The sequence below is a fragment of the Tetrao urogallus genome (assembly GCF_951394365.1).
Source record: "Tetrao urogallus genome assembly, chromosome: 1".
NCBI lineage: Eukaryota > Metazoa > Chordata > Aves > Galliformes > Phasianidae > Tetrao > Tetrao urogallus.
In genome coordinates this window covers 90,781,194-90,799,644 of record NC_136813.1, presented here as the reverse complement: position 1 = coordinate 90,799,644, position 18,451 = coordinate 90,781,194, and the positions used below count along the sequence as shown (strand labels likewise).

Genomic DNA, 18,451 nt, shown 5'->3' with positions numbered 1-18,451 from the left:
CAGCATGCGTTTCACTGGAAAAGCACAGGCAAAGGCAGAGGGACGGGCCACAAAAATGTGGTGTTATGTAGGAAATGGGGACATCTGGTGGCCAGCTACTAACATTTACAGCGTGAGCTTAAGAGTTGATTTTTGAACATAGAACCCTAACTTGATAAAGTTCAATGAAAGGAAGACAGTCCTTCTGAAATTGTTTAATTTTCACTGCCATGGGGGATTTATCCCACATCTTACACGAGGCTGATTTTATCCCTATTTTTAGAGGTATTCACAAAAAGCTGATGTTAAGCCTTCCTGTTTGTGCTATTCTACTTGCTATGAATATCACCCTCTAAAAAGTCACACTTGAGGTCTATTTTCACCATCCTCACTATGTGTTCCTGTTATCAGAACAAGGGCATTTTTGCTAGATCACTTTCAGTAAATAGTTTCAGCAGAACAGAGCAGCACCCAGAAATGATGAGCAGCAGGCTCTACCCACCTGATACTTTGCAGGCAGAGATGAGTCAGCTTGGTCCTGGGTCCAAGCAACCAAGCTCTCACTGTGGCTTGTTAATTCCTGCTCAGCATCAAGCTGATGCACTCACACAGCTTCTGGGTCAGCTCAGATGTGCACCCTGACCCACCAAAGAAATCCCTGTACTGGATGACTACAACTATCGGAGAGACACCTGGTGGGAGAAGGCTGAAGGAAGGCTGAAGGCTGACCTGAATCCCAATAAAATGCAGGAACAGCCCCTCCTGCTCCAAACGCCCAAAACAAAACCATTTCATACATGTCAGAACAATTATTTTGACATTTATGAAACCTGTACTCTGGGGCAAATACTAAATACTTTGACATATTCAGAAACCATTTACTTTTGACTTTTTACTTTTTGGATGCCAAAATTTGCCTCAGCTCTGAATAGACTTGGCTATCCAAAAACTACTTGGTTTTGGCCATTTCACACATTTTTCCTGATTTTTAAATTATTAAAAAAAAACAACAACAACAAAAAAAACCTTAAAGCACACAGGTATATATGATATCCTCTTTATCTTTTGAAATAGGGGGGACATTTAGAAAACATGCAAGTATGAGGAGACACAGTGTAAGAGCTTTCCTGCAATTCTCAGCACCGCTGTCTCAGACACACAGTGGCTATTAACTGCCCAAGGTTTGGGCCTGCTATCCCACAGGCACTTCTCTGTTTGTCCTCATCTAGTGTAGGAAGCCAAGCTACTAGCAAACAGTTTACATCCTCTAGAGGTTAACTGTCTGCCATTCAGTTCTCTGAGCATCACAGTGATATGCAGTGATATTCATGTGATTCATCAAATACATGGGGCTCATGGCTGATCCCAGAGAGGATTAATGCTTATTCTCTCTTCCTTCCCTGCTATGCATGTACCTGAGGGCAAATCCAGAGGTAAAGATACCTCCTGTGCAGCCCAGAAGTAAGTGAGCAGTCAGGTAGGTGTGTGACATGCTGGATGCACAGGTAGATGATGGGACCCGCATGCAGGGATTACTTATTTCACAGTCTAACTGTGTACACAGTCATCCTTCATTGCTAATGCAGATTATACCTTATAGCTTCCAGATCTCATTTGTTATCTACCCAGTGCACTCAGACTGTAATTCTTCTCACTTTCATCACAGAAGTTACAGATAGCGATCAATGGGACTGCAACAGCATACTGGAAACACCAATCCTCCTCCTGGTAACTCCTACATTGAATCCAATACCTTGGTTGCTTCCAGAAAACACCAGTGTGCTGTCACTCAAGTCAGACGGGTTTTCCAAGCGACGTGGTGGTGGCTGCATTAATTTTTGCCCTTCCTCTATCTCAGGATAGGTACGCACAGTAAGACACAGGGAAGGCTGAATGAGGACGTCTTTCAGCAAAGCTGAGTCCAGATCTTCAGCAGCTTTCTTGTTAATCTCCACAATTTCATCACCAGCTTTCAGGCCTGAAACATTAAAAAGAACAGGTAAGACTTGCACAGTGACACTACTCACAGACATCAAGGAGCTCAGCTCAGTATTTATACAGTGCCAGACAGTAGACAGTGCTATGTCTAGACATTAAATAAACGCGTATGATTGCAAATCAGATTGAAATTGGATGGACTTTAAACAGATCTGTTGTTAGGCTGGTATTCCAGCATCCATAAGCATGTAATGCCCATGAAGTTCCTCACAAGGTACCAAAAGGAACATATCCTGTCTTTCTTCACATTACTCTGCAAGGGGACAGCTGCTATGCATCAAGCCACTGTACTAAACATATTCCTCATACATAGGTGCATGCTTAAGGACAGAGGTAGACCTTGAGGCTCTGCACACAGGACAGAGGAAGGACTGGGCCAGGTGAAGCGATGTGAGTTAGGTCTGTCCCTCTGCTCAGGGGAACAGGGGTTCTCAACGAGCAGCACAGCTAATCTCCCAGAACTGCTACCAGCTGTGCTGCTGGACAGAGTTGATTTTTGCTTTTAATTTTCTGTACAAGTGCATGCTTTCATACAAAGTGATCACCTACTGATGCACCTAAGAGGAAAGGTAACATTTTGCACTCAACCTGTGTGGGATTTCAGACAGCATCCTCTCTGTCCCTATCTGAATAACATCTCAACATACAGATCTTCCACAAAGGCAAATTTTAGCATCTGGTAAGTTAGCCACATTCTTTTCAATTTAATTTCAGGAGCTATTAATAGCCCCAGCACCCAAGGGAAAAGGGGATCTGCAGAAGAAGCAGCTGACTCCCACTGGCTTCAGGGTGATGAAGAAATGTGACACACAACTTGCAGCCCTCTTGGGTCCAGCAGGAGGCCTGACCTTCCCCTTGGCCTGCCTGAAAATGACAACAGTGGGCTGGCCAAACAAATTCCAGCATCAGTCAGCTTTTAGGTCAGTCTTCAGGACTGCACTCATCACTGAGGGTGATGGCAGCAGTCCTCTACAGGCATTTGCCCGGAGAAGACAGAAAAGTGTATTCTGCCATGGCAACAAAAGGGACCATTGTGGCATCCCAGCCACCATTCTTGTACTTACAGGGTGGAAAGCTGAAATTTACTGGGTCAAAAGAGCTGCTCCTTGCAGGTGACCTATGCTATCAGACCTGCCCTTGCAGATTCCATGTCCACCCTTAAGCCACAATGAGAGGTCCAACTCAACTCAAGAGACTGAACTGCAAGTTGCAACCATCCTCCTGGAAAGATTACCTGTCCTCATTGGAGAAAGAAACGTGGTGGAAGGGAGAAGGCTAAAGGGCTTCAGCCTTCTGTAGGAAAATTGAGATCCCTCTTAAATGCATGTCATTGTGCCCAGAAACTGTAGCACAGAACACAGTTTCAGAAAGAATAAGATGAAATAGATAAAATAGCTTCAAAGTAAATGGACCGTAAAATCGTATTTGAAATGAGGACAAAAAAAAGCAAGTCAAGCATTTTGCATTATTTCATTTATTCTACTTAGTGATGATATCTCATAATAGTAGCGCATTAATATGTCTGTAACCATAAACATCACATCTGGGGCTTCATTTACTCCTTGCAATTCTTGCTTTGAATCATTTGGGATGAAGGAAGACATGTAGCTCCGTACTATCAAGTATCTCAAATTCCAAAAATGGCCAGGTTCATGCATACCAACAGGAAAAATAATCATAAAAAGAATTAGGAGAAAATAAAATTTAGGAGTTTTCCATTTGGAAAAAAGATTGAAAAGGAAATACTGTAACTCTTCTCATTGAATTTATTATAGGAAGTGCAGTCAAATGCAAGCATAAATGTAGATAATGGGAGGAAGAGAGAGCTTTCCTCTCTGCTAACTATGCGTATCTTCTCATAATATCCTGCCAAATACTGTCAATGCAGAAGTGGCTTTTTATATCTATTATGAAAAGCAATGTATCACTGAAAGCATGTTTTAGCACTTCAGCCCTGCAGGAGGCAGTGTGTATCCATGTGTACATTTAAATTGCCATTCAAACACTTCCTGAAGGCAAAACAAGAAAGCCCTGTTGCTGTACCCCCCAGCCTCCTCCTCATTTTCTCTTTGTTCTCCACAGGAAGCCCACAGAGGTTTACCTCCCTAGTGCAGGCTGGCAGAGAGCTGATCTCAAGCTCTTATTCAGGGCTGTTGGCAGAATCTCCATCCCATCCAACAGAGAATTACCACCCGCTGTGTGGGGCTGAGGTGGAGTGAAGAGGGACAGGACAGAGAAAAATGGCCTTCTCAAGCTTTACTGACACGCAGAAGCCTTCAGAACCCCCCAGGTGGTTTTCTTCAGGTGAAGTTAGAAGCTACAACTGAACAAAGCTCCAGGCTCCCTGCAGCCAAAACCGCCCCCCCCCCCAGTCACTTTCAGCTTCAGGCCTTTCCCTCTGCCACTTTTGCCACTTCCTTCACTGCAATGCAAGCCAAATACATTTGCTAGTGGGTCAGAAAATCAGTCAAATGCTTCTGCCTCAGCAGTTTTCTAGCAAGACAGTGAGCTGAAGCAGTCAGCTCCAGTTTGGGAGAGAACAACTCCCATTGCTTTCAGCAACTGCAAGCAGCTGAGTAAGCTCTGAATTACCACAGAACCACTCTGCAAGAAAACTCTGAAGGTGTTTTCGAGGACTCGGGGTTCTAACGGGCTACGATGAGGTGAGAATCTTCCTACTCTTCTTGTTCCCTGTATCACTCTTTAAAATTTGCCTGTCTCCCCGACAAGCCCCTCCTGTGACTGTAGGAGCAGCACTGCCAGCACACTGGAGAGAGCAATGAACAGGAAAAAGCAGCAAGGGCATGGTGGTGTCAGGGTTGATTTCAGCTTGGGTAAGGTATGGCGGAACCATGGTCATGAGGCACTGGCATAGGCTGTCCAGAAAGGTGGTGGATGCCCTGTCCCTGGAGACACTCAAGGTCAGGCTGGACAGGGCTGTGAGACTTGATGGAGCTGTAGGCATCCCTGTTCATTGCCGGAGGATTGGATCAGATAGCCTTTAAAGGTCCCTTCCAATTCAGGCAATTCTATGGTTCCTACTCTGTGCTGGGATGAGCCTGACAGCATAGTTCTGTCTGCAGGTTTCCATTGCTTTTATGCTTTCTGAAGAAGCTGGGCACAAAAATACAGGCAACAGCTCCAGCCACAGGGGATAACAGGATTGCGTCTACCATATCTGTTCATTTCACAGTGACTGACTTCTGGCTCCTGGTCTTCTTTCCAGCTGCAAGGAACCCTCCTACATATATAGTAACTCAAAATTAAAAGAGGATGACTATACAGCACAGCTGATCCCAAAGGCAGAACAACCAAGCACCTGGTTCCTCAAGTTCTTGACAAAAGAGTATGATCTCTTCTGGACTGGGATCCTGAGTTTGGTGCGTTTATAGAATTCCCATCCCAACAATCTTAGGTCTACACCAGGACAAACAGCAAGATAAACAAACATGTAAATGTAAATTAAAAATGTCTTTTACCTTTCTTGAAAGCTAGGCCTGTCTCTTTGACACCATTCACATACAGACGACGAATCCCTTCTTCTTCCACAGAGGACAAAGAGAAACCTAAGGAGATACCCAGTCACATGGTTAGAAAGCACCAAGCAACTCCACTGTTTCCTCACAACAACATGCACTAAAGGGAAAGCAGTGCTATGCCTGTTCTTGACAAAGTAGTCACAAACTTTTCCTTTCTTCCTTTCCTTAAACCTTTACGAATGCTGAAAAGTGAAAAAGCATCTTTAAGAACAAAACTGAATTTCTAAGTTTTTACATAAATCATTTACGGTTTTATTTAAGTATACCACAGCTGCAAAATGTTGGAACACACTTCAGATTCCCTTCTCAAAGGTCATTTCAAGAAGTTTGCTGTTTGCAGACAAAAGCTGTACAGTGCTGTGGCTTGTGAACCAAACCAACAAAAGCCAGGAAGCTGACAGTATAGCTGACACACCGTTCCTTAACTCATACAATGTACAACAATGTCTGCTACAGTCTACTTCTGCTTTTTTGAAGTTTGTAGAAATGTTGCCTTTCCCTCTCCTCCATTCTTTTCTCAGTTTCTCCTGGCACAATCTGTGTAACTTGCCAAGTTTCAGCACACATTTTATAGCTGCCCTGGAGACCTACTGAACAACCTTATAATGGAAGTACTGACAAAGTCTTAATTTTAACAGTGCATTTGGTACTGTTACATTTGGTTTTGGTGATTTTCTTGCCATTTGTGTTTGATGTTGTGTAAGATAATAATGTGTAAAGTAAATACAGTGTGTTTAGTTAAACAGGTCTTGCTTATTTACTGTTGAGTTATCTAAAGCTGAACATTTGCCCTTCTGAAACTTCACTGCTCCCTAAATGGGTATAGGCAACCATTTGCTCTATCTTCTTCCAACTAGAAAAACATTTGCAGATCTCTAGGGGGGGAGGTGCTTGTTTGACATGGAGCCACCAGTCAAGAGGAAGCAGATGTGCTGGGAGCCCATTCTGACTTTAGGACTCCCTTCAAGCTGATGGTTATGGACGAGAAGTCATTTTTTCTATATATCATTTAAAAAGAAAAGGAGGGGGAAGAATGTGTCAGCCTGGAAGCTACCAGCATATGGCCTTTCGTGGCTTACTGAGTTCCTCAGCCTGAATAAAACAAACTTTGCGAAGCTCACTCAGTACGCTTACTTTGGCAGAGAGAAACTCTTAACTAAACAAAAGAGCAGATGTAAAAAAAAAATAGTAGCTATTAATTGTCATCACTGCAAAGCGTACCTGGAAAACCTAAACCACAGGCATGGTGGTGCATACCCAAGACTGCTGTTTGAGTCAGCACGAACGATCAGCTATTAAAACAATCACCATTTTGCAACTGAAATGCTGCTTTGCTATACTGCCTTCACTCCAACTACCACACAGTTAAAACAAAGCTGAAATGCATCTCACATTCTTGTTGTAGCTAACTGGGAGATGATATCCAGCCTGTCTCCAGCTCCCCTCTTTTCCATGAGAAAGCAGCTTCCCCGTCCAAACTGTCAGGGCTATAAGGTTATATAGTTGCATTTTAATTCAGCCAGGGCAATGATTACTGGCAGAATGTACGTAAGGAGCCATTATGTATACTGTCATCAGCTTTCAGAGATAAGAGATGGGCAACCAGCAGCCTCAGAATGACCATCTCACAAGTCTACTTAACCCCTCCGCAGACAGGGTGTGTGACCATACTCCAGGTATGGATAAACAGAGCTCTGTTGCCACAGTAGCAGCAGATCCAGTGGCTGGATTTGGTAAACAATTTGGAGGAGCACTCCTGTCCCTCTGCAGTGCTGCTGCCAGTGCTTTCACAGCCAGGCAGAAAAGCAGAGCAGGGAACACACACATATATGCTTGTGTATGTATGTATGTCTAGTTTGTATACAGACGTGGTACAAATGTGCAGCTTTTGTCTGGATTGACTTTCCAGGTGCTCCACACAAACACGTGTACTAGCACTGCAGGAGGCAGGAGTGGGTGGAAGTGACAGTGATTGCATAAGCTGGCATCACTGCCAAAAAGATTATTATCAAACTGTGCATGGACCCTGAAACACAGGTGTTAAGAGATGAGCGCTGACCCCGACAGAGCCTTTTCTTCACTGAAAAGTTTTGACGACAGGAGAACAAAAGTCAGCACTGAATAGCACACATAGTCACGCCAAAACAACACAATACCAGAACAAACCTGCTTCCACAGAAAAAAACCATCCCCTGGGACGGACAGTCGCTAAAAAAGGATCAGTGTAGGGATGCTCCTGATGCACACATGCGCTGGAAGCAGTGGGCTTTTAGTGGGAACGCTCCCTGATTTCTGCCCACATAGCCTTGTATGAAGAGGCTGGTACTAGTGAAAGAGGCAAGTATGGATATGCCAAGACTGCACAGCAACAGCACCCAGTTGGCAGATGTCATGAAGGCAATGGCCAGATACTTCAGAAATGTCTTTTATTACAAACACAGAAGCAATCAGGAACACTCCAAAATGCCCCCCAGATGAGTCTTCCCTGAAATGCTGTGCTCCGTCCTCTTGGTGTCACTTCAACTCAAGTTTGCTCAGACACCGGAGCAAAGCTGCTCCAAGAGCCTGCTAATGTCTGCAGAAGCAGCTCTGCCACCTTGCTGGCACCGGGATCTCTCACCTGGCTGTAAACAGCTTGTAAAGCCAGCATACAGCTGTTCACTTATTATTTTACCTTTCTGCTAGGCTAGTGAGCTGGATTGGCCAGTCTAATTGCACCGTCGACGACTGGACAGTCGAAATGCACCTTTCGTGAAAGCATTTCATCTCCCCACCTTTGATGCTATGTCTGTTAAGTGGAGATAACAGCTCTAAGTCCACATTGTCAGGATTAAGTAACAGCTGCTTGTGAAGTATCTTGAAAATTCAAGGTGATTTACAAACATTACTGTTGATATAGCTGGAATACTAGGAACAGCAACAGGTAATGTCACTATTTTCATAATCTCATTTATTTTCTTCTCATTTTCATGAATTCTGGAGGAATCAAAGCACAGGGGATTTGGACACTTGTTCTAAAAATTTGCAAGAAGTATGAGAAGGGCTGAACAAAGCTGCACAGAAAAAAAAAACAATCAAGAGAATGAGAAATCCCTCAGCACCATAGATGTTCAGCTGCGGTTCAGCACTTGGTGAACAGGGGCTGAGCTTCTTGCATTGCCTGGCTGCCTAAGAGTCAGCATGAGATGTAAGCCTTCTCATAGAAAGACCTAAGCAGAGATGATTGGAGACATTACAGCCATCTTATTGATGTAGACTTCTTTCAAAACAAAAGCAATAGAAAGAAATCTTAAGCAATCCTGTTAAAAAGAATCTATGCTGCAACTATAAAGCTCTGATCTTTGTATTGCCATAGCTCATGAAAGTGCTTTTAATTTACTTTCTGATATGTAGAAGTGTGTACAGGCAACACTAATTCCATACAGAGACTAAAAGGACTAAAAACTCCCATGTACTTAACAATACAGCACTGGAAAGGATTGCAGAATGAATTACAGCCTATCCCAGCACCAAGACAGGACCAACACAGCTATTTTATCCTCCTCTGCTCCCCTGCATGCAAGTATTTCGGTACACACTTGTCACTGAGTGACCATATAGCAGTGTTTCTGAGACACATGCAGACTACAGAAATCCTGCAACCATCTAAAGTCAATGCAAGTTTGCCATTTTCTTTCAATGAAAGCAAAGTCAGCTTTTTTGGGGGGGTGCACTGAGCATTTGCTCTTTGCAGGGTCAGAGCTGCTGACCAGATACATCCCGTGTCTCATGCAGCCGATTCCCTTTCACAGGACATGACAGTGCGTTTCATTGTCTTTCCCGTCTATCACAGAAAACAGAAAGGGAAAAGGGAAAAGAGAAATGGGAAATGCCACAATACCCCTAGTTCTTGCAGTGCTTTCAGCCACAGTGTAATTATTTAACCTAGGGCCATTGCTGTGCTAGTTCATATTTCTTTCTCAAGCCGTCAGCATTCAAACCACAGTCAGCACCATTGCTTTGTAGCAGAGCTCAATATTCAGAAGGCCGGCAGTTGCATAATAAGCAGTTCAGGGATTTGGAATTATTCTAGTCATTAACACACAATATTTAGACAAACAGTAAAAAGATGCAGATTGACTTCCCGCAGGGTAGGTTGCTCAAATAATGTTTAAAAACACTACCAAACTGTAATTGCTAGACCAAAGGGCAAACTTGCCAGCCTGGAGGTCTGCAACTTCAAATACTGAAGAGATAATATGACTGCTCCCACATAAAGATTGGGAATTTTGCTGAAATTACATAGGGAGGACTACCTCCACTTCCATCCAGATCTATACAACAGGTTGGATTCCAGCTCCAGAAGTTCACAGACGCTCTTGGAGAACCCAGTGTGCACCAGGGCCAGGCTCTCCCAGCCTGGGAACACCGGGGCAAGATGAGAACCCACCTCGTAGAACTACAGCAGCCAGGGAAAGGGGCCAAGGAGTCTCTCCTACACCAGCTGCCCAGCCACAGAGTTGGAGGGGCCTCCCACCCACAGCTCCTGGCTCTGTCCCTTCATAGCCAGGGGCTCTGGGAGAGGCAGGGCTGAGGAGGGGGAGAGCCCAATGTCAGTCTGTTGGTAGCCCTTTCTGAAACCCCAGCTCCATGACAGGGTCCCTGTGAACACCGCAATGCAGGCATTCTTGTAAATGTGACAATCAGCAAAGAATGCTGCTTCCCGCCAGCACTCAGTCTCACAACCTCCGTATGTGGTGCTTTGAGAAACCACAAAAACAAGAAAACATTCGTTCCAAATGCCACCGTAGCTCTCATCAAAGAGCTCCATCTCCTACGGCTTGAGCACCAGCAAAGAAACGTGTTCAGTGTGCCACACATAAAACAACACTGCTTTAGGGCAGGGGAGTGAGCTCTCTGTAGATGGCACAGGAATCAGATGTGCACTCCTTATTTTGCTCAACTGGCCTCTCAGGTGTGTCAATCAATGGCAAGCACACACTAGAACTGACTCGGTAGGAAAATAAAAACAAAAGGAAACAAAACTTACCATAAATATCAGAGGACGTATCAGACTTCTCTATCTGAATATGCTGCGTAATTTTCTGACAGATCTCTATTTCTTTGTAGAGCTGAGCAGAAAAAAGATACACAGAAATAAGTTACTGTGGGAGAACACATTAACTGTAGTCATATTGACCAGTCTTATTTTCAGGAGGAGGGAGAAACAGACTGTGGTCATTACTTATCAGGCAGATTTTTTCCCATGTGTACAAACCATTAGTTTCGTCGCTATGCTTGACTGTTAGAAACTAAAGAGGAGTAAGTAGTACTTTGCTACTGCCAACATGGAAGTAATAATACATTTATTTCACTCCATCAATACAATTTTGAGTGCACGAGAAAAAGAACTTCCATTCCTCCTTCTGTATTTAATGGGAAGATATCCTTTAATGTTAAGCATGTATATTATTTACATTAAGACACTGCAGGACTTCAATTATTTTATAGCACTAAAATTCTAAGTAGGAATTTTCCTTCTTAAAAACATTTCTCAACTGTTAGAAGATGATTGGATTTTAAATGCAGTTCCTTTCTCACCTTTCACACGTTAATGTTTATTTCTATCCAAGCCTTTGAAATCATCATTAACATCCTTCCTGGGAGAGCAGCACCAATTCACACCTCTGGGCAGCATCCAAGCACACTCTGTGTGAGTCACTCTGCCTTTCAGGAGCTGAGCAGCCCCCCAGCTGCAGCCCTGTACTCTGCTTACACTGCCAGCAACAGGAATTATGCTTTTAAATCTTTTGCTTCGTGCTACTTACTCTTGTATCCCAGCCCTGCCGCTCAGCTCCTAACAAATGAGGTGGTACTGGGGCCTGTCACAACAACCTAAGTAGGGAAATTCCATTTTTCCAGATAGTCTCTGAACTCAAATCTCTGGGAGTCAGCCCTAACATTCCCAAAGCCATACTGACAGCTGTGGTCTCAGCACAAGTTTGAAGCTGTTTTTTCCATAGCACACATAGTTCAGTAACAAGCCATCCTTCCACCTTTGGAAAAACCACCTTTGGAAAAATATCGGAGCCACAGAAGAAAGAGCTCACAGGCAAATATTAATTCTGTCAATGCGGTTAAGACTGTAAAAAACCAACCACAATAATTAAGTGACGTTTTGAAATTAAGTGACATGAGTATTTGGACTGAAGCATTTAATCCATTCCCTTAAAAAAGTAAAGTAAGTCATTAGGAAAGGTTTCTCTCCTGCTTCTACCAACACTTACTCATCTGTTTAATGCAAATATTAGGCATAATGGAACAGCTGAATACCCATTTAAGTGGTTGTTACAGCAAGATAAATGTAAAATTCAATGAGGATGCCATGCTAGCAGTACTTTTAAAATGCAGTTTTCAAAGATAGGAACATATTATTCAACACTTGAAAATGAGTCAAATGACATTCACAAAATCTCAACCAGATTTTAGTAAACATTTTAAAAAGAGGAGAAGGCAAAAAACAAGTGAAAAATGTATTGTTTTCACAACAAAAATCGATTGAACTCTTCAGCCATCCCAAGGAGAATTTAGCATTCAAGGGCAGTGCTGCCCCCTCCATCCACTTCAATCTCTTTGCTGCCCCTGGTGCTTCTCATGGCAGCCTGGGGATATTCATCATTACCTTCATTTCCTCAAGCCCTTCACCTGCTTGCATTTTTTCCTCTAACACTTTGGTCCTCTCACAGCATCCTTTCCCAATGCCACCAGCCTCACCCCATCCTGCCATCATCCACCCCATCCATTTAAGAGGGGCCTCTAGCCTCCTCCCATCTGAAAGCGCCATCAATACCCTACCCAGTGTAAGAAGTCTGGCACATCAAGCTCCAGCCCAAACATTCCAACACTTCATTTACAATAGAAGGTGCTTAAACTGCCTGGTGTAGCACCTAATGCTAAATAGCTGTCCCCAAGCCCTTAGTAACTCTTATAACACACAATAAATGAAGTGCATGAATTTTTGAAAGGCTGTGTTGGAAAACAAAGCATCACCATGAATGTTTTGGAAAGGAATGGAATATGGTTGCTTAATCTCAGCTTCTTACTTAAATCATTTGTTATATTCTTCAAGAAAAAGGATTATCATCCTAAGAAATTACCTTTCCTACAGTAATGTATTTTAAAAGCATTTTAGTAGAGGGAAGATAGCTCTGGCAAGATGACATCAGCACTCGCCTGTTATAAACACTGTTTGGGCGACCACAGAAATAGAGCCATTACTTTTATCACAGTGCAAGAGAATCATCTCATTTAACACCTGAATAAAAGTAACTCATATTTTCTCATGAAACCACGCACAAGTGCACAGACCTTTAACAATACTACATTAGGTACGATCCTATCTATACTGTAATCTTTCAGCACACTCATAGTGCTAATGACCGTAGAGTTTAATTTCAGCTTTCCTCAGAATAAACAATAACTGATGACTCTGTCAACCCTATATCCCCTTAACATAAAAAAGTCAAAGCCAAAATCTGTCTCCTCTGAGTCTTAATCTTTCACAGCTACGCTTCACTTCCCGCTTTTAGTACTTTCTCTGTTGTTTTTTTTTTAACTGTGATAATGGCAAACCGCAGAAGTTCTTTAGTAAATGAATAAAGGCATTCATAACCAGCAAAGTTTTACTTTTTATAAATAAAACAGCCACCAATAAAAAGGACTTTGAAAAGCTTTACAGCATGCATGCGTAAAATCACAGAGCCAAAGCATGACACTAATTCTGTTTGGTCTGTTTTTTTAATCTCAGATTTCAGAATTCCTTTGAAGTCTGCTTTTGAGATTCATGATACGAAGACTTCCAAATGAAGCAATTAGGAATGTATATTCTCACACAGCTTTTTAACCTCAACATATACCTTCCCATACAAAAATATGAAAACCACCAAAGACCAAAGCAACAAAAACAACTTGCACCCTCACTCTCTCTCTTAAAAAAATCAAAGTCATCTGAACAAGAAGCACTGAGGTTTTAACAGGACGTCTTTAAAACAAACAAGGAAAATACAAACGAGAGGAAAAAGCAGCCTTGAGAGAAATTAAGGTTAAATGTGCATTGCCTTGACCTTCACCCATTACCAGTAGCTGTTCCTTCTCTCTTCCACACAGACCCACAAGTGCACAAAAGTAAGCAGAACACAACTCTTTCCTCAAGATGAAATGTTTGGAGGGATTGCCTTACTGCAGAGCAATTGCAATGGCCTGCACAGCTCCATAATTGCAAGTTAAAAAGCATAACTGCATATTACAAATACCAAATGAACACTAATTAACAGTGTCCTACACAGTGTCATCTAATTTTGTTTAGGAGGTAGCATTACCAGTTCGTAGATATCCTCCTCTTGCTTTGGTACATAAAACTGCATCTGGTTTTCAATCAGGAATTTAAGACGCAGGTAGTGAGCAGAGTGATCCAGCTGGTGTGTCTGCAAGAAATGGAGAAGAGGCTTTGTAAGACAAGAGCAATGGCTCACATTATCTCTAATCAGAAAATCGCATGACATTCACAGAGAGAAAAAAGTTCCTCCAGCATCATCTGTCATAAGAGACCCATGTTCTCCTAATTTGAACAAGAATCTGAACCTTCCCCTCTTCCCCAGAAGTAAGAGTTTAAGGGCAGTGCTATTACTCTGACCAGCCTCTTCAATTCTGTTTATTTTGCAGTTCTGCTCCATTCTGTTCTATTGCAGAAATAAGCAAAAACTATTAAAGCAAGGACATGGAGCATACCCACGTATAGAAAGTGCATTTAAAACTACAGGAAGGAAAACAAATGTTCTGCTAACAGAAAAATGTGACAGGAAAGTCTTTGCTTTGGATTTTTTTGGTTGGTTAGTTGGTTTGTTTTTTAGCATCTTCATAATTTAGCAAGTACGTACGGTGTATAAATATATATATGCATGCATCCTCTGAATTCAAAATAGGTTGGCTTAAAAAGGGTGAAAGAAGCTGAGAGTTCTATACTGGACTACATCCTAGTGGAAACAGGTCACACCGTTTTAATGAGTTAGTCATAATTAGCTGAGGATATAGCATTTGGTCTGGGAGATGTTAATGACCTTTTCTCAGCACGATTAATAAGTTCAATTTAAGCAGAGGTTAATGCAGTGTGTAATCAAAACACATTTGGAATGATGATAAACACAAAGAACGTCATTCAGAAGTTGCTTTCAAAGTTCATAAACTGTTGACTAAAGCTAGTGAAAAACCCAGAAGTGATTCAGAAATACAGGAGGTAAATTCACCTCACTCACTTTAGACATCCCATTATTATAAGCTTTTATAAGTCTGCCTTTTCATCTTTTATCAGCAAATTACCAAAATTTCCCGGTTGCACAAAAAATAGTGGCTCATCTGAAAATTTATGGAACAATGTCATTATTTCCTACTGGTTGTGTGTCAGACTGCTGTTTTTTAAAGGCTCACTTATCCACCTCAAGCCAAGATAATGACATACTGAGATTCAGCTGACTGATGACACAGTACAGATTGTGAGTAATGTACACCAAGTGACCTGTGGAGAAGATTGTGCCTTGATCTAGCAAACCCTTCCGCAAGTATTCAGAGAACAGGGAATGTTTTTAAAGGTCTGGATTAGTCAATGAAACAAAATAGCAACCAGTGCAAAAATAAAAGACAGATCTATTGCTGTATTGCTGCGTTCAGATATGTCCAATTCAAAAAACACGTTGTCCTTACATGAAACATCTGAAATGGAGTCAACTCTGTTGCAAATACCTGCTTAATTAAACAAGCAACTTGAAATCAATCAAAAGACAAAATAAAACAACAGAATAAAGGAGAGCCTCACACTCATTCTTCTTTTTTGATACACATCTTACAACCTTTGCTCATTGTTTACTATGTTTACTTTTCCTAGTTTTTTTTTCCTAGTTTTCCTCCTCTACGCACATCCATGCAAACACCTCAGAAACTCAAGGGAAGCAGAATTGGTTGTAGCTGTTCAGAAATGACACATAGGAGTGCCAGATTAGTGTCTGGCCAGATTAGCGTGCTACCCCTAGACACAAAATGAAGAGCACCATGCACACAAATTAAGCAAAAACAAGAGGAGACATAAAAACGCAGATAGCACAAATGAACAGTGGAGCAAAAAGCCTGTGATAAGGCTCTCTGAAAGCCTGTGAAAAGCTTGAGCCATTTAAAGTGGTTAATGGGGAAAAAGTGCTACATGGAAAAACCATACTAGCAGAAAAACTAACTATAATCATAGAATCATTAAGGTTGGAAAAGTCCACTAAAATCACCTTGTCCAACCATCTAACAGGGCAACCTGAGAGTCTGCTCCTGCACTGAACTGCATCTTCTGTGGTCTCCTGTGCATAAGATCTCGTATGTCTTCTCCATTTCACACAGCTTCAGGTATGGCCAAGTGAGAGTCACCCAGCAAATGCTAGGTTGGTCAGATTGAGGCTGTATAATTGCATGTGATTTAATAAAGCCCAGGGTTTGGCAAGAGCCCCCTACGCAGTGCTGTGTATTTTTGCTACTTCCACCTCCAACCACCTGCTCATTGCAGCAGACATCCAAAGAGACACTCCTTGGTGTCTGATGAGCTCGTCAGAAGGCTGGCAGGAATTACAATCTGCTGCAGAGGGACGAACCCAGCCCAGGGCTTCGAGGTGCTTTGGAGCAGAAAGGCCACAGGCTGCACTCACATCTTCCTGCCTCACACTGCTCCTCAACCCCCTCACCTGATACCATCTAAACAGAGGAGCCTTTCCTACAAGTGGGTGGCTTGATCTTCTATTCCCAGCGGTCCATAAAAGGGCTGCTGCTGGCTTTGTTACAGGAGCAGGAAGAGTTGATGGTGCCTCTGGACTCACACCCATTGGTCTCTGAAGGGAGATTTGCTTGCGAGAAGATTATGCAGGCCATTTGAGAGAGCAGGAGGAAGCCAACACAAGATGACAAATGCCACACTGAGGCTCTGAGCCATTCCAGAGAAAGGCCCAAAGAGGTCACTGGATAAAACATAAGGCATTCAATTCATCCAAGAAGCACCATCAGCTGTGGTGGATGCCATTCATCCACTGCAGTGCAATCCCCCCCGGCGTCAGGAAATGCAAGTCATCACCATTAAGGCTGTGGTGGTGCAGCACATGAGCCATAACATCTAGTTAATTAAAATACATATACTGCAGCAATGCCTTGTACGCATCAGAATTTTACATTAGTTAAACTCTTTGAGATAGAGGCACAATTGTCTACTGAAGCGAAAGGAAAGATAGTCTTGAAGTGGAAACAGGCAGTCTGCCCTGAAAGCCATTCTCTAAAACCACTTTTTTTCTGTTGCTGGCCTAGCTGTGCATCCATATGTGGGGAGGTGGGAGCAGAAACAGTTCAGATTTAGTATGACTAATACCCTTTCAAGACCACCCAAAACACCTTTAGCAGAGCAAATAAGCATCTTGGTTTATTTATTTCTCTCCTAATAACTCTGGCTATATCTGGACTAAATTAAGCAGCTAATCCAATTTAAAGCCCAACCTGACCAGGTTAACTGATGTGCTCTTGAAGAAGAACTTACAGTCTAGGGTGGGAACCAATTCAAAAAGCTCTGAGGGGTGCAGTTGGGTCAGCACCCAACCTGAACTATTCATCCATTTTGGCACCCCTCTACTGAAAGAGTGGACAGCACTCCCAGGGGACCACTCAGCCTGAGAGGAGACATGTTCTTCCCCTCCACGTCTTCCGCTTTAGTGAATGACCAGGACATCCAAGAAAGGTTGTATTTTTTCAGCTTGGTGTGAGAGACTGAATTAGGACTGAAGTTACAGCATCATGGAAACACGCTGGTGAGGCCACCGTATTACTCTAGCTTCACACTTGTGTGGCCCAAGTCTTTCTGGCTGGAAAACACCAGCTAAAAATCAAAGCAAGCCTACAGAGCAACAGACTTAAGTCAATTCTCAGAGAATTGGAGCATAGATCCAAAGACCTAAGGAAAATATGCTTCTTGTCCCTTTCAAAAACATAAATGGTGAGAAAATAGAAGGTTTTTTGCATCTCACTTTTTATGTACTTCAGTCAAAAGACTAAATGCCATGTAGTCTTCTATGCTCAGTTTTGGTGTTATTCTCTCCATACTGCTTCTGCCTACATCCATATGTACCGTGTGCATTTCTACTCAATTTGAAGACATATCATTACGCAAATTTTAGTAATACATATATATACACGTTCACACCAATAGCTATTATCCATATGAAGCAATTTAATCATGTACACTGACTTTTCCTGCCTTCCAAGCAATGCTATTAGTTAAATCTTAGGAGAAATCTTTGAGAAACCACTTTAAAATGTGCTTTAGACTCAACTCCCACCAATCTTGAATCATAAAAGTGTCAGCAGCATCCAAAACCTAACTCGCTGTATAATAACAAGCAGCAATGTTAGTATAAGAACACATTTTCTACAATGACTTGAGTGCACTTAATGTTCACTGATAGAATAATCAAGCTCAGTTTAATAGCACAGATAGACTTATCTGCATCTACAGACATGAAGAGGCTTATATGAAATGTAGATCTTGAAATGTTTACTATACCAGAACTTGACTGGTTCTCAGATGGCAGATGGCAAACTGATGTGAAATGATGTGGATCAGATATTAAAAGGAAAAAAATGAGCTGAATGCAAGAGACAGAAGAAAGAGATTGATTATTAAACATGATAGAAAAGAAGGCATCCATCAGTGTTTTCCAGGCTGAAAACTCTGACAGAAAGGAAAGAAACAGATAAGAAGCAGTTCTTCAAGAAAACAAACACTCACCCACCTCCCCATTTCCATATACAGCACCACCCACTAGAATAAAAAACACAGTGAGAAACCACATCCTCAGCAGGACAACACTGAAACCCATGGAGCTACACCA

At 42.3% G+C, this 18,451-nt stretch overlaps 1 protein-coding gene across 2 annotated transcripts in view; it reads right to left on the bottom strand.

Annotated features, from left to right (window-relative positions):
- TIAM1 (TIAM Rac1 associated GEF 1) overlaps window positions 1–18,451 on the bottom strand; it is a gene marked incomplete at both ends in the record, with an annotated part of 78,955 nt that overhangs the window by 30,123 nt on the left and 30,381 nt on the right. For both annotated transcript variants that reach the window (XM_079548589.1, XM_079548588.1), the window contains 4 exons: window positions 1,733–1,957; window positions 5,457–5,543; window positions 10,546–10,627; window positions 13,874–13,978. In XM_079548589.1, the coding sequence (XP_079404715.1) occupies window positions 1,733–1,957; window positions 5,457–5,543; window positions 10,546–10,627; window positions 13,874–13,978 (499 nt within the window). The remainder of the gene's footprint in view (window positions 1–1,732; window positions 1,958–5,456; window positions 5,544–10,545; window positions 10,628–13,873; window positions 13,979–18,451) is intronic.